The sequence below is a fragment of the Numida meleagris genome, chromosome 4, assembly GCF_002078875.1.
Source record: "Numida meleagris isolate 19003 breed g44 Domestic line chromosome 4, NumMel1.0, whole genome shotgun sequence".
Taxonomy (NCBI): Eukaryota; Metazoa; Chordata; class Aves; order Galliformes; family Numididae; genus Numida; species Numida meleagris.
Window position 1 is genome coordinate 76552726 of NC_034412.1, and position 17349 is coordinate 76570074.

The following is a 17349-nucleotide window of genomic DNA, read 5'->3' on the forward strand; positions in this document are numbered from 1 at the left end:
GTTAACACTGGCAATTCATTGTGTTGTCTAAAATTCAGTAATCTGCTAGTTATTAGCTTGTGAGTAAGGAGGTTGTAATCTCGAGTGCCATGTAAAACACCTTTGCCAGTGGAGTTTAGTATTTACATGGTAAGAAGTGGGAGATGGGAAGATGGGAAGAGTGCAGTCTGATACGAGACTGGAACAGATTTGAAGGTTTTAAAAGGATTTTGTACTTGTGACAGATTTTCTTGTCTTATCCATAATGTTCAAGGAACTTTGAGGGATATCACAGTGAATAAACAGTGATAGATTTATGATAAGCTGTGAACTTTACATATTACATTAAGTGGGCCAGAGACTGCGCTGTTGCAATGCATAATTTGCAGAGGTTTTCTGAAACGGTATCTATATTTGTGACCTTCATAGATGGTAAAGCTAGAAATATAATGTATGCCTTGTAAGTAAAACTTCCAAATTTTTGTCTTATTCTGCTCCCTTGACTGAAGTAGCTATTGTAGTTTCTATGGAAACAGCCACCAACCCCAGCATACATCTCATGGGCATAACATGAGCGGTGTCACAACAAATAGGCTCAGAGGTTATTGATATAGGCTACTTAGAAATAACTCACCCAAGCTTTGTAACTCTGTTGAAACCCTTTTGACATGAAATCACAAGGAAGGCAATCAATTATGATTCTGATCAGGTAGTGTGGTATGTGGAATGTTACTCTGACAATATAGATAAAAAAACAGACAATCTGATCAATCTTTAAGAGATGTTTTCCAATGAAACAAAAATTCACATACATTTTATAAAAATTTGGAATTAATACTGTTTTGTGTTGTTGTTATTATTACTAATAATTCTTTTATTTCAAATGCTTCATTCTCCTGAGGCCAAAAAATTAATGGTACTAATGAGGTACCTTGAGATTTTTTTCTTTTTTTAAAATCAGTATTCTGGACAACAGTGAAAGTTGTCAATCTTTAAATTTTGTGAGAAATCAAAGTGAAGCTAGTGAAAATGACTACTGAAGATAGTTTTCTGTATTGTTTTATTATAATGTACTGCTTAAAATACTACTTACATAGAAAATTTCTCACTGAGAATGCAAAGTCTCACATTGCTGAAACTTAATGTATGATATCCAAATGTTTTGTATCACGCGGCATTAGATAATTTTTGTCACATTATCTCCTTTCTAAACAAGAAAATTGTAAATGTCAACTGAGGTTGTTACTTCTGGTTAAAATTGTCAAGTGGATTCCATCTTTGGAGAAGATAGCACTCTTATACCTTGCATTATCACAGTATTCGAAAAACTTTATATTAGAAAGGCTTCAGGCATCATGTTTCATTTATGTTAGTAGAATAGCTGAATTCAGATTACAAATTGAAAAATAGTGTAAAGATTTTGAAGGATTAAGACATTCACATTAACTGATCCAGTGCAATTAGGAGGGAGGAGAAATCTCTTAATTTGCTCCTAGGTGCTTGAACAGACCAAAACTTAATTAATGTTGGTAATATTGTGCTGCCATCAGAAAAAGGAAGAGAAAAAAAAAAACAATATTCCTTAGTTCCTGAAGTATAAACAGTATAGAGAATCTAAATAGGAAAGTTAGAATAATAAAAGTTGTAAAAGAACACTAAGACCATCTACTCCAACCATCAAAATATCACCACCTTGCCCACTAAACCATGTCCCTCAGTGCCACATCTACCCTTTTCTTGGAAACCTCCAGGGATGGTGACTCCATCATCTCCTTGGGCAGCCTATTCCAATGCCTTTCCACTCTTTCTGAGATGTTTTTCCTAACATCCAGTCTGAACCGCCGCTGTTGCAGCTTAAGGCCATTACCTGTCATCCTAACGCTAGTTACCTGGGAGAAGAAGCTGACCTCCACCTCATCGCAACCTCCTTCCAAGTAGTTTTAGAGAGCAATAAGGTCTCCCCTGAGCCTTCTCTAAACTAAACAATCCCAGTTCCCTCAGCCTCTCCTCATAAGACTTGTGTTCCAGACCCTTCCCCAGCTTCATTGGCTTTCTTTAGATAAGCAAGTTGTAGGTACCACTATAAGTACAAGTCTACTTTTGCTACAGAAAGTCAAGTTAGCCCAGAGGTTATTCACCTTGGTTAAATGGTTAAATACTGAAAGGGTTTGGAGGAGATCAGTTGTTGCTGGTAGTGCTATTCAAAGTCAGTCTGAAAAGTATGGCTAAAACTTCGTTCTTTAATTCTACAATGGTTGTGTACAAGACTGCTAACAGATATAACATACAGTTGAAAAGAATTAATTGATATGAAAATGGATACAATGGTATACTTACATTTCCATTGCTTTTGTTTGACTAGAGAGAGGCATACTGTGTTACTATAAGGTACAGTTGGGTAAATTGGTCAAAACTATGAATAAATAATTTTTTCATTGCCTAATCCATTGCTAGTATTTGTTATATTTTCCCAGAGTTCTATTTTAGGAAATGCTTCAGACACAAAAGAGAAATCAGACTACATCCTTAAGGCCTTACATTCCTTAGGCTTGCTTAAAATTAATAGAGGCAGTTTCCTTTAGATGCTCACTTAAAGCTTCTCAATCACTTTTGGAATTTCCTCTGTTTTTTTGTGTCTTAGAAATATAGAATAATTTGAGTTTGAAGGGACACTTAAAGGTCATGTAGTCCAATTCCCCTGAAATGAACAGGGAAACCTGCAGCTAGATCAGGTTGCTCGGAGCCCCATCCAGCCTGAGCTTGAATGTCTCTAGGAATGGGCCTTCCATCACCTCTCTGGGCAACTGGTTTTTGTACTTCACTACTCTTATTGTGGTTCACAATAAATTGCTTTTGGTTGGCAAGATCTTTTCTTTAAATAAAACATTATTGATGTTTTGTTGCAAGAAATATGATTGTTCCTAATGTTCACAAGGGAGAGCTCTTAAGACAGAAATATCTTTTATATCACTGAGGTCAACATCATGTGTACACTTGCAGTTTTATATGCAAATACTTCTCTTTATTGAGTTCTGGTTGCTGTATTGCATGAGTGTCCAACCTTTTGGCTTGCCTGGGCTGCAGTGATGATGAATTGTCTCGGGCTTGCATATGTATAGATTGCTCTGAAAGTAATGCCTCCTATTTATTTCCATGGAAACTACAGCAGATATGAGTGCAGTAACACTGCTTGATAGAGCAAATTCTCAGTTACAAGACACTAGCTAACCACCATTAGCTATGCATTTTTGTCTGCTATGAATAGGAGCCTGACTGCCACACTCATACAAGTCTGCACCAGTGGAAGTAACTCGCTGTTGCCACTCTAAAAACACACCACCTATCGCATCGCTGTATTCTCAATACTCACATCCACCGTTTGGTCTCCATAAAGGTTCAGCAAATGTCAACAAATGTCAATGAGTTAAATGTTTTCCTTATGGAGGAATTCAGTGACACACCTTTACTTAATGAGCACTTCCATGTCAGACACCATTTTGTTAGACTGCCCCTCTGCTGCTGTCTGTTGCATGGCAACAAAATGTAATGGAGTATTGGTGGGAAGGTTCAATCTCTACTGCCATACCGCTAACATCGACCACTGATGTTGTGGCCCAAATAAAATGAGAGGCATTACTTTTGGAGCTGCCCCTATAAAATATTTAATACAGTTAATTTATACAAGTAACAAAACATTTTAATTTTTAATATTTCTTATTAAAACATAAAAAAGGAGAGCAACAAAGCCATGAAACTAGGGGGATATTTGACCTCATTTTTGTGAAACTAACAAATCAGACTTGTTTGATTTCGGTGGTTTCAATTCTTAGTGAGTTCTCAAGGTAATAGTCAGAGATTTTTGATGAATTTTTATTTTCCTGTTCTTCATCCTTGAAAACAATTGCTCACAAATGTATGTAATGCCAAAGAGTGATGACATGAATAAGACGTGATTGTGAAGCAAGGGATATTCCTCTCTGCTAACACTGGCCTTATAAAATCCAATAGAGAGACCTAATCACACTTCTAGTTGAATGCCTGATTGCAAGTGTACATTCCATTTGAAAATGTGACGTATTTGTGTTGACTGAAAATAGGATTGCAAATAAAAAAAAAAAAAACTGTCAGTTTTTTAGGCAATCTTGAAACCTGTTCTCAAATACCTTTATCACAATGGAAAGTACAACTGCATCGTTCTTACTGTTTACAGGACAGTTTTTAGCCAATGAATCAAAATGCATAAACTTACTTGTCATAACTTCAGCTGACATTGCACTGTGCCCTGTGTCTTGTTTTCAGCCCAGATAGGGTTCATAGCGCACTGAAGTTTGCTTCATGCTGAGTGACAGTTGCACACCTGGGACCTGGCCAGCCTTCTTGACAAGGCAGAGCTGCTGCCATGATGGCACAGGGCAGAGGGTGGTCTGCGTTGCAAGCTGTGCTTGGCCACATGTGGGCCATGGGTTGGACGTGACTTCTGTATTGTCTATCTTTTTATTTGATTTAATTTGAAATATTCAGATAATGATTTTTTTTCTTTCTCTCTTTTCTCAGTTATGTTTTTCACTCGAATAGAGTTGCATACTTTGGGGTTCTCCACAAAACTGACCTGTTTCAATAAAGCCGAAGAAAAGACTATTACTGAAGCCAAATTTGTTTAAGCGTAGATTATGTTTTTTGGGGACATTCAGAATGTCAAACCATTTCATTCTGGATAAACACATGCTGTTATTGTAGAATAAGAAATATTTTTCTCCTAAATTATTAATATAAATGTTTAAACATGTTTGCAAATTGTGATAGTTTTATTTCAGAAACTTATTAGCTCTTCTGAAAGCATGCTTTTGTGGAATTTGAAAGTTTTTGATCAAATGTATGGGTTTATCTTGCATGAGGATGTTTTCTATTACTAGTATATAATTGTATTGATATGCGGTGTGGAGAGAAGATCAAAATGCATGAAAATTGCATAGATACATTTTGATTCTGTTCACCCAGTATTGTGCAGCATTTATGAACTATTAATGTAATTTTAAGCACCATACTGTGTTCTCCCTTCTCCAAGAGAAAAATCTGGTGTCATGAAATAGGTAGCTTTTTCCAATACAATTTTACATACAAAAGAATGATGTGTCTTTATGAAATTGCACTCCAAAAATAAGGAATTTTTTTTGTTCTTCAGCATGCCAATATATGGCCGCCTGCTGGAAAAGCAAGAAAACAGTCTATAACTAAAAGTCCAAAGATTGGAGGCTTACAACTAATTCCCATTCAACAGGAGAAGAACACTTGTAAAATCAGAGGGAGTACAGAAGTAAGTAGGGTTTAAACTTGGTGTGGAAGTTCTAATGATAGTGCTGTACTTTTAAATAATCCAGTAATAATGACCACTTCAGAGCTGGATAAATGGAAAATGTAGGTGCTCTTATTATCAAAATCCTTTTCATTGTGTAACCATTAAAGGATTGCTTAGAACTATTTAATGTAAAAGCAAAACAAAACTACTCTGTTGTGACCTAATCTTGTGTCAGCAATTTGGCTGTTCAGTAGATCAATAATGGATTTTATTTGTTTATTTGTTGAGCAAGGTTTGCTCATTAGAAGTAAATAAGACTGTCGAGCATATATGTTCTATCATATATTTTCCTCTTTCCAAAGTATCTGTACAGGATTAGTTATATACTCAGTGAATGTAATGGGAAACCTCAACTGGAACTAACTGCAAGATTTTTTTAAGTTGTAATATTTTTAGTCTCAAAGAGCAAGATCTGTTTACTTACAGATCTTTGTGGAGACTGACTTCAGTGTCACTACAATATATGCACTAAATTATATGTCTCAACCTTATCATACTAGCTTAAGATGAATTTCTGGCATCCACATAGGTGTGCTGGTGCTTTTGGGAAGTCTTTTGTGCCTTACTTTCAGCTGAAAAGATGCAGTGGTATTGGAGGCGCTGAATTGGGAAATTTGGGATAAGGGAAAATCGTGGTAAATAAACTGAATGCGGAAGAGAAGACATGTAGGAAAACAGTTTGGACCTTTGACTGTATGCAGGATTATTTCTTGCATGTCTAAGAAGATTTTGAAAGAAGATGGGCAATACGGAATGTGTTATTGCCCTTTAGTGACACAGTTTCAGGCAGAAATCATTGGAGTTGACTCAGTTCCATAATGAGCCAAAAGCAATGGTAAAAGTGGTGCTTTATCAACAAGCACTTCCATTTTTTGTGTCCTTTGTTATGCTTTTTTAATGCATTTCTGCGCTTTCTTACCAAAGGATTATAATACAGGCTGAATGCAGTTATCATTTCTCTTTTTTGCTTAAGTTGTCCTTTCATTTTAGCTTTTCTCAGAAAATACTTCTTGAAACTCTTTGATAAGTTCCTTTTAATATTTGAATTTTAGAACAATTTGTAATGAAAGAAAAATACAAGTCTTCTCATTCAAAAAACTCTGTAACCCTTAGGTACGTTTTTAACTCTTGTATTCTTGATTCTGGATGTATAAGAGCTGCTCTAAAAGTAATGCCTTCTATTTTATTATGTTGGCCCACAACATCAGAGGCAGATGTTTCTGATATGACAGTGAAGACTGAACCTTCCCACCAATATTCTGTTACGTTTTGTTGCTATATGACAGATGGCAGCAGAGAGGCATTCTGACAGAATGATGTCTGATGTGGAAGTGCTTAAGAAACGAAGGTTTGTCATTGAGTTCCTCTGTGTGGAAAAAATTACACCCACTGACATTCATGGATGCTTGCTGAATGAGAGCAAACAAAGTATATGAGCACTGTGAGGGAGTGGGTGGTGCATTTTCAGCAGTGGTGATAGCGACAGCAGGTCACCTCCACTGGTGCAGATTTATATGAGTGTGGCATGCAGGCTCTTGTTCATTGCTGGTGAAAATGATAATGGTGGTTACTATGTTTAAAAAATAATATTTTGTAGCTGAGAATTATATCCGTCAAATAGTATTATTGTGCTCTTAGTATCTGTTGTAGTTTCCATGGAAATAAATAGGAGGCATTACTTTCGGAGCTACCAATGTAGATTATGGATTTGTGATATGCTCTTTGAGACAACAAGATTCCAGCCTTCTGGGATGGAAGTGTTCTTGGATGTTGAGCCTCAATATTTTAAATCCTTAATACCTTACAGTACCACAAAGACTATTTTTGATTTTTTCTGTTGATGTGCTTCGTTAGCAAGGTCTACAATATTTTGTACACTGCAACTCAGAAAACACTTCCATTTAATCTTGAAAATACAAGATCTCGGTCTTCATTGTTTATGATATAACTAAATCTTGACAAGTTTTATACAGACAATTGCTGCATATTTTAAGAAGAGTAACACCAAGTTACATCATGTAAAATAAAAATTTAGCCCTTTTTTTTTTTTTACATGGAATGTCAAAATTGGAATGAACAGTAAAAGACTGGTAGAAAATGAGAATTTGATATGAGTAATTACGGAGAAATACAGTACAGCAGGGTAGTTTGTGAATTTATATATATATATATATATCTATTTGTAGGCCACAACTTCATTATTCCCACAGAACTGTAATACTTCTCCAACAAATAAGAATACCCCATTTTAAAGCATTAGAGACTTATGACAAAATAAAGCATTTTCTGAAAGGCTTTATGAAAGCCTATGAAAGTTTATGAAAAATGGAGGTGTGCTCACAGAACAATATAAAAACTTGCAGTAGAAATGTGATCTAATTTTTCTTATAGGCAGGAAAAGGGACTGAAAGTTCTCCTGGACAGTTAAAGAAGAGTAATCTTTTTGTGCTGTAAAGATAGGTGGGGAAAAAAATGAATTATCCAAAAAACAGCAAGATTTAAGTGAACATTCTAGTGCTAAAAACTATGTATATATATACGTAGAATGTATTTTTTTCTCAATTGATATTTATTGAAAGTAATTTTATTGTATGCGAACAACCTAAAAATATAATACAGAATATTTGAAAACACTTTTTTAACTAAAAATTCTCCTAATAACAATTAGAATCAGAAGATTTCTACCTTTTCTTCCTATGCCATATGCATATACATTTCCATATGCATACATGGAAAACAGTGCATTAAAAACATGCATATTTCTCTTATAGAATCATTTAGCTGAAGTAGAAATAACAGCTGTTATTTAACATCTGCACTAAGTCTCTATAGCTTTGTTTTAAAATTCTTGAAGATAGAGATACGAAGACAAACTTTCTTTCCAACTTAGGATGTTATACCTGTGTAACAGTTTGAGAGAAACAAGAGTTCTCAGGGGTAATTTATGAGAATAGAATTGCTCCATACCTTTTGCTGGTGATGTTCAGAAAAAGAAAAATGTACATAGATGTACATATTATTATGTATATAATAATTTTTATGTTATTTGATTAAGGATTTGAAATTTAGAGGTAAAACTTCTAATTCAAAATAGGTTTTTACGTTATTCCATCCTCCTCTCCCAGTAATTCCTACAGCAATGTAAGTTTTAACATGTCTAACAGTGAGTAATGGTTCTAACTACTAAGAAATGATATTATTAATACATTTAATACGGCAGTTTTGTTTATAAATCATTCTATGTAAAGGTGCTACATTTACTGTTTGTACTTCAATTGGAATTACAGAATGAGACTCCATCAATTTAATAATTTTACAGCATATATATTAGGATTCTTGTCTATAGTGAATATATGGTACTTTAAAAGAACCAAATGCTGAGACTGCATTAATAATTAATACCTGCCAATATACATTACTATTTCAGAAAAGTAGGCATCCTGTAATTTTGAGAGCTGTATTTGATCTGTTCATACTTTCTATAGAAAGCTATTTTGGGAACTAGGTTTAGTTAGTTAGTTTGTTTTGTTGTTGTTTTATGTGGGGAGGACAGTTCCTTCTATATGCAGGACAATTTATTATAATTTCAGAAGTATAGTCAGTATTCTTCTTCTCAGAAGAAGCAAAATTGTAATACGATGTAAAAATTTTTTCAACGGAAGATTGTTGATCCTGATTTATACTCTACATCTTAGTTTACTGAATAATAGTTGGCTTGGATTGTGTTCCTGTTTTCTGAAAGGTAGTGCATAACAATTGGTATTTCACATGTTTTATATTTCAAATATTATGTGTATACACAGATATTCATTCTACTATTGTTTTATTAATTAAAATTGAATGACTAACTGATTCTAAGCTTTAAAAAATATTTTAATGGAAAATTGTAACATTTTCAGATATTTCCCAGGACAGAACTCCTTGCATCTGTGAGTCATTGGATAGTTTCTTAGGTGCCTTGAATTTTTTTCACTGAATATTGATGAACATATTAAACATATTCCTAGCAGGCCTAGATGGTAGCAAGTGAGGTTGCTACTTATGTTAGTAAAATTTTGAGTCACTAAAGATGTGCCTTTTGAGCCACTAAAGATGTAGCATGCACTGACAGTAACTCATGTAGCAGTATGAACACATGTGCATCATTGTTCTGGGATATATTTATATATTTTGCATGTCTAGGCCACCAGTGTCTTGTTATTAATGGGTAATTTTCATTCTTTGGGAATGCAACTAAAAATACTATCCTCCATAATGCTAAAAATGATATGAAAAAAAACAACCTACAACTTTACCTGCTTTTTTAGAAATTGATTTATATCATCCAAGTATTTGTTTCTTTTATTACTGAACAGATACTAGCTCAGGTGAAACTTTAAGACTGCACAGATATAGACTTCACTGTGTAGCTTAGATCTCTTTAATGTAAGCATTTAATATTTACTATTTTCCTTCTTACACTGCACCTAATTTGCTGTATCAACACTCATTCTCTGTCATCACGAAGAAACAAAGATGACTTTAAAACAAATAGGGTAAATGGTACAGGAATTTCTTGTAGGCAGATCATTCCATTTGTGGAAAAGCCTTACAGCTGTAGAGGAACATCAGGTCTTAGAATTGGTTTTCTTTCGTGTATGACATCCTTGACTACTCAAAGACACTCAGGGCTGAGAGGGACTTTTTTCTTTGTCTTTGTATGGCAGTCATTATGGTTGGCTGGATTTTTGTGGAGTTGTTCACATTCCATACATGATCAAATTGTCTTATGGAATCTTGGTACCTTATATACATTAAAGCAGCCATGAAAAAAATACTCAGTTCTAGAGGGGAGCTAGTTTAGATACATCTACATGAGTATCTGAGTTAGGATCAGGAGTGCACTTTCGAAGCAAATCTTGCTGTGTTGTTGCTCCCATTTACTGTATTTTGCTTAGTATTGCTTCAAACTTTCCTTTGAATCATAGAATCATAGAATTGCTCAGGTTGGAAAACACCTTCAAGAACATCAAGTCCAACCACAACCTAACCATACTACTCTAACTGTAACAACCCACCACTAAATCATGTCTCTGAGCACCACATCCAAATGGTTTTAAACACATTCAGGAATGATGACTCAGCCACCTCCCTGAGGAGCCTGTTCCAGTGCTTAACAACCCTTTCTGTGAAGAAGTTTTTCCTGAAATCCAATCTGAACCTCCTAGGCGCAGCTTGAGGCCGTTTCCCCTTGACCTGTCACCACTGAGAAGAGACCAACCGCACTCTCACTGCAATCACCTTTCAGGTATTTGAAGAGAGTGATAAGGTCTCGCCTCGGCCTTCTCTTCCCTTGACTAAACATCCCCAGTTCCTTTAGTCTCTCCTTGTAGGGCATGTTCTCCAAGCCCTTCACCAGCCTTGTTGTCCTTCTTTGGACCTGCTCCAGCACCTCAATGTCCTTTCTGTACTGAAGCACCCAAAACTGAACACAGTACTTGAACACAGTATTGAAGAATGGCTTTAAACTGGAAGAAGATAAATTTAGGTTAGATGTTAGGAAGAAATTCTTTACTCAGGGAGTAGTGAGGTACTGCAATGGGTTGTCCAGAGAAGTTGTGGATGCCCCATCCCTGGGGACATTCAAGGCCAAGTTAGATGGGGCCCTCGGCATCCTGATCCAGTGGGTGGCAACACTGCTCATGGCAGGGGGTTGGAACTGGGTGATCTTTGAGGTTCTTTCCAACTCTATGAATTGTAGAGTGATTCTGGAGCCTGTGAAATTGGTCTGCTTTCAGACAAAATTGGAGTAGATGTCCTGCAAGATCACATTTAATGCACAAATTAGACCGTCTGACAGTAGGAGAAAGCTAAAGCTCATATGAAGCTTTGAAATAGTGTAAACATCAGATTCAGAGCACTCTTACTGTACAAGTGTGCTCCTAAATAGCCACAGTATCTGCAGATTTAGCTGTGGCATTTAATTTCCCTCTCATTTCTGGCAACTTAAGAACTTGATAACAGGCCACCAATATAAAACAGCTATATTGACATCAGTTTGTTCTTTGAGTTATCAGTATGTTACTTAAAATTGCTAGTGAAAATATAAAAATGCAGTCTTAGTAATTTGCCAAGTACTACTGAAGAGTTGCTGAAAACGTTTGTGTGTTTGTATGTTTATGTAACATAAATGTTTATGCAAAACTATATTTTGTATGTTCACTTATTTCAGCCATTAAGTTATCAAAATTGCAACATTTTCAGTAAGGTTTCTTCTGAGAAATTGTTAAGAGTATACGGATCTGCTGAAAAAGAAATTAACTTTAATCTGCTGTGGTAGAGTGCTAAATCAAATTGTAAATATGTGAAAATACATGAAAATGAATGTCTTCCACTCATGGTCATGTGCATTTTATTGGAAGATCGATGTTATTTTCAGAAGTGTCAGTAGTTGAGAAAATATGCTCACCAAAAAGTGCTTACTAAATGATAATAGCATAAATTGTGGAAATTTAGAATTCTTAACTCTGCTGTCTCAACTCTATAGTAAAATTGATTCTTCTTTAAAATGTTATGTGAATTCAAAGAGCAAAAATTGCAATATAGATATTATTGAATACAGTGATCTTATTTATCTTTATTTGTTTGCTCAGGATATACAGTTGAGACTGGGGAAACCAAAACTTGACGAGCATAATGAAATTGACTTAGTAGAAGAAAGAAAAAACTTGAAAGAAAAAGCATCTATTGTGGCACAGTGTTTGGAACGCAAGGAGGAGAAAGTGCAACATCATGCAAAAACACATCGGAGTTTTATCTCTGTTGAGGACATAGGTGTGGGAACGACTGACCTGCGCCAAAGATCACATAAGCCACTGAAAAAATACAAGAACAAAACAAACAAAACTACATTGGAATTAGATAACAAATTGCCATCAAATGTGATTCAGGAACTAAATACAGTGCTGCAGAAAAACAGAACACTTCATGATGAAACATCCAGCTGATGTCCTAAGTCTGAAGTTTAGAATTTATATTTTCAGGGCAAACGTATGTGGTTTTTTTAGTGTGTGTAGTTTGTACAGTGCAGGAAAAATTTTTTGTATACTGCGGTTGATTTTGTAAATGCATATGCCATGGTATAATTTAAGATTGAACTGAGATAACTGATTTTGCAAAAGTCCTGAAATTTAGAAGTTTTGCTAGTGATACAGTGGCACCTGGGTTTTGTCTGGTTTTTGTTGTTGTTGTTGCAGATTTTGTTAGATACAAGAATTCCAAGCACTATCACAAGCTTTTGCTCTCTTTATACTCTGCACCATCCTGTAAGTACTGGAGAGAGATTTTTTTGGAATGAAGACAAGTTGTAGACCAAAATTCTTGCTGTTAACCTACAATATTTTTTATTGTTTAACACTATAAAAATGAGTAACATCTGCTTAAAAGTGTGATTTTTTTTTGCATGTAACTTAGTTTTGTTAATTTAAGAATGAAATGAGTGTCTTATTCCACAGATTTGTCCTCACAACGAAATGAAATGAATTGAAATGAAGAGGGATGCAATATATAAGACAATGCATTACTTCAATGAGTTTGCATCTCTAAACTGTGTCTATAAGATGTACATCTTACTATGATATTTTTGAGAATGATTTATGTTGTTACTGCATTTCATCCCATATAGAATCAATTTCTCCTCTCTTCTCTTTCTGGTAGTTACACGTGCCATAACATTTCTCACATCAGTTACTTCTATTCCTGACTGCACTGAGCAACTTAATTGGAAAAATAATTTGTTTGAAGAAATTAGACAAATTATTCAATGTATCTGGTAAACCCGTTAGTAAGTACAGTGGAATTGAGATTAAAATCAAATGTTGTATAGTGCTTTTTATTTATTCTTCTGGCACATAGCGCTGAGAAAGCAAGTTTTGTCTTTCAGACTTTGCACTTACCACATCTGACCAGTTGTTAAATCTGAAACGAGTTTGTACATTTTAATTTTCCCAGTGCACTATTGACTGTTTTGCTACTTTTAATTTGTAATTGAGCCTCTTCTAATCATTGAGGCTCTGGCTCAAGAAAACATATAAGCCAGAACTTAAATTGTATTGACTAAAGCCCGTGCTTACTGTTAATAAGCACATTCCTAAATGCCAATCTGAATCAGGGCCTGCTGCTACTGGGGGAAGTTACTTTGCTTTTGCTTTTTTGTGTGAAGCTGGACCTGAATGTACTGTTTACAGTTGTATTTGTATTTGCAAATATTTTTCAGTATTGAGTTATGGTTTCTGTGTAGTTTATCTTTTTATTGGGTTCTTAAAAATGACATTCACCTCGCTGCTGAAAGCCTCATGCATCATTTAAGCCCTACACTAATGGAATAAATGGAGCAATAGAAGGATTTTGTGCACTGGAGTGAAGAAGTCTGTGAAGAGAATGTTTTGTTTATTTTTATTGGATCTGAGGACTACAGAAACATTTGTTCTACTTCAAAAGCAGACCTCAGATAAGGTATCTACAGGGCTACTGTTAAAGGGCCCTAAAAATCAAGAAGAAAAGATGTTTACTAAAGTATATTTAGATGTTTACTTTTCAATTGCAGCTATACTGTCTTTAAGGCTGTTGAATCCTCAGTGGAAATATTGTTTCAGTAGCTCCTATATGTATCTGGTTTTGTATGTGTATATGTACATACATTCCCGCTATATATATATTTTTTTGCATAGTGTTAGGTGCATATCCACAGAGGCATGCTGAATGTTGACAGCGCTAACCTAAGGAATGTTTCTTTGGGAAAGTAGATATTAAATTTGCAGTGGATTATTTCAAATAGCAAACGAAGTTTTGCACCGATTACCTGATATATCGTTCTTGCACTACGCATTTCAGACTGATTTAGGACCTGCAAATATAAATGTTGTTGCAATACCTTGATAGCTGCTGATGCTTTATTGTTCCTCTGACATGTTGTGGAATGATAGTGTAATTTTCAGAGAATAAATGCTAATTATTTGAATAAATACTGTTTCTTTAAAATAGATGATGGATTTTTTTTCCAGAAAATATTTTTTTTCTGTACCAAAGCTATTGAATAGCCTAGTGAGTGTTTACTTTCTGATCTGCAAAATGAGGTTAAATGAAGCACTGATTTTGTTCATTCTGTAACAGTGGGAAGGCTAGGATTAAAGTCTCAGTAAATCTCAGTTTCATCATTACTTTGGCATTGTAAATGTAAAGCTGATAGGTAAGCAAGTCATGCATTGTTTATTTCAAAATCACCTACTATTTTGGATTTTTTTTTCGAGACGTATCTTTTTCCCAGATACTATCTTGGGTTTACAGTTCAAAAGAGCATTTTCAAGTAGTTTTGTGCTTCAGCAAGAGACGCCTTTAATGTGGGGTCAAACTGACTAGCTGAGATTTAAAGATAAATTTGTGTATATCCCCCTTCTTTAGTGAAAGGGGAGGATTTGGCCATATTTTTGATTTTTTGTTTTGTTTTGTTTCTTTATTGTCAAGAGCTCTGGGATGCTGTGCCTGAAGTGTGTTGCAGGAATTCCATGGGCTTCTGTCATCCCTACAGCAACACCCTTGGTGTCCCTTCCACTATTGCATACATTGTTTTGGCTGCCCAACAGATATAGATTCTTCAGAGAATAAAAGTTACCGGTGTTTTACCTCACTCCTGGGATTCCTCTCTCCCCTGATACAGTGCTGGCACAATTCGTGTTCCTGAGTGCTGCCATGTTACCTTCAGCCCCACGTACCAAGTTCCAGATTAAGGAGTTGGGGAAAAAACCTTCTCTGTAGTCTGGAGGTAAGTATTACACACATCACTGGCTGAGGTACTTCCTTGTGAGCCTGCCCTGTCATGTCACCTTTCTGATTTTTATTTCTGGTTTTCTTATGCAAGCTGTCTTAGTGTAAGAGAATCAGTTAAACTGTTGCTGACATCTGAGTTGGAAGAACTTTGGTTGTGCTTGAGTCTCAATGGAAACTGAATTAAAAAAACTCAAGTACTGACTGCGAGCACAGCATGCTCTAAAAATTATATTGGATTTAGACTACTTAAGGCAAATCTGTGGTTTCAATAAATTGCATTGGAAAATCTCAAAAGAGTGAGTGTGTCCAAGGGAGAAACAGATTACCTTGATAGATGGATATGTGGATGAAATGTATTCCAAGTTGAATTGCTTACAAAAAATATATACTGACTTATGAAACTAAGTCTATTGCAGCAAGATTGAATAGGGAGAATCAGAATGCTTAAATATGATCTGTTCCGTATTCCTTCTTATGAACCATTAGAAATATTCTCCGTATTGTCAAAAAATCTTTGCCATATTCAGTGTTTTTTGAATCTAGATTGTTCTCTAAAAACTGAAAGGAGGGGAAAGGGATGGAGGGAGTGCAGAGTGGAAGGTTTGCAAAGTTTTCTTCATGGTTCACATGATTTTCACATGTTATACTTCTTTACTTGCAATTCTGCTGCACATGGATTTCATCTACAACTTAGTTAAGAAAAACAGTCCTGCTACTTTAGTCCTTACCATTGCTATGGCTAAGTATGTGATTGCTGTCTTTGCTGAAATTTCTTTGATAATGTTCATGTTAAGCTTTGCTACTTGTTTTTACTGGAAAATGATGGCAGTCCATGACAGTGAAGAGGAACAAGGATGTGGACTGTAGATATTCATGTCATTTGTAGTAGGCAAATGTATATCTATACTATTTCACTTCAGTTCTGATCTTTCAGGGAGCTTTAGTACTTGCTTAGTCCATTTGACCTTGCATGTTTCATGTTTTTGACCCTATTTTGTGTTGTAGACCATGGGACGTCCTGATCTTTAGGCTGGCTTCAGAGCACACTCCCTTTCTCCTCACTGACATGATGTGTTCTTGCTCTGTTTTTTTAATTTATGACTCAAACTTTAACCATGTTTTCTGTTGGATCCCATAATGTCTTTGGCTATTGATTCTGACTTGATTTGCAGCTGTCTGTTAGGATCAAATCCACTTAATTAAGCTTGCTTTAACATTCATCTTATGTCCTGGTAGAGATCTTCTCAGCCTTTCCCTATAGAGATGGGGATTTCACTGAACTGGGCAAGAGAGGAACAAGTTTAGATTTGCACACGTAAGTGTTGCATATAGATATATAGTTCTATAACCCATTTCTGTAAAAGCCCCTGAAGTTCAGCATATTTACATTTATAGTCCATAGCAAATCAGAAAACAATCTAAAGTAAATGCACTCTGTTTGCCTTTTAAAATTATTTTACTTCAGTGACTTTATGATCTTATAGTATGTGTTGAACCTTGTAATAAAGAATGCAATTTCTTGCAAATTATACCTTTGGTTACATAAACAGGAAAGCTTTTTCTTTCAAAACTTAATTAGCACTGGCTTGTCCAGTACTGCAGAATATTTAAGAACTAATAGTTCAGGATAAATCGAGGTGTGCTGTATGTATGAGTTTTATAACTTGTCGTTTTCTCTCCTATCTACATTTCCAATATGTTCCATTTAAAAGTTAATGTGTTTGTATTTCACTAGTTTTGTTTTATATGTTTATTCAAATTACAGCATGATTGAAATGTAATTTCTTCAAACAGGCGTTAGCCATTAACATTTAGCTTTACTGTGCCTTAGCTGTTTACATTTGTGATTGGTATCCTGATCTTAACTTTGCTTTTGGGTGCATTTATGTATTTGGTAACTGTTTACATGTTCAGCTCACTGGAACTGTTCAAGCTCACTGGATGATAAATACCATATATTGCATATAATAAACCCAAGTTCTTTGCGAGTAGAACACGTTTTCACATGAGATTCCTCACAGGGTTTCCTTCCAGGTGAAACCAGGTTTAGTCAGATATTACACAACTCTCATGCAGGTGAATATCAGTCTTGGTTAGCTTGATGATTGAAACAACAATACACTTTATCCATATCCTGGAGATTGTTGGCTTAGTTCCCTTTTTGTCACTTCTTGATCTAATATAGGACATCTTGGGTGGGGAAATTAGTT

The 17349-nt window shown here is 35.3% G+C and overlaps 1 protein-coding gene across 5 annotated transcripts in view; it reads left to right on the forward strand.

Moving 5' to 3' along the window:
• Window positions 1–14520, forward strand: part of ARAP2 (ArfGAP with RhoGAP domain, ankyrin repeat and PH domain 2) — a 132414-nt gene extending 117894 nt beyond the window's left edge. For 4 of the 5 annotated variants that reach the window (XM_021395387.1, XM_021395386.1, XM_021395385.1 and 1 more), the window contains exons 32-33: window positions 5162–5293; window positions 11968–14520. In XM_021395387.1, the coding sequence (XP_021251062.1) occupies window positions 5162–5293; window positions 11968–12321 (486 nt within the window). In that variant the 3' untranslated portion in view covers window positions 12322–14520. The remainder of the gene's footprint in view (window positions 1–5161; window positions 5294–11967) is intronic. The other variant, XM_021395388.1, reaches the window with a different exon arrangement.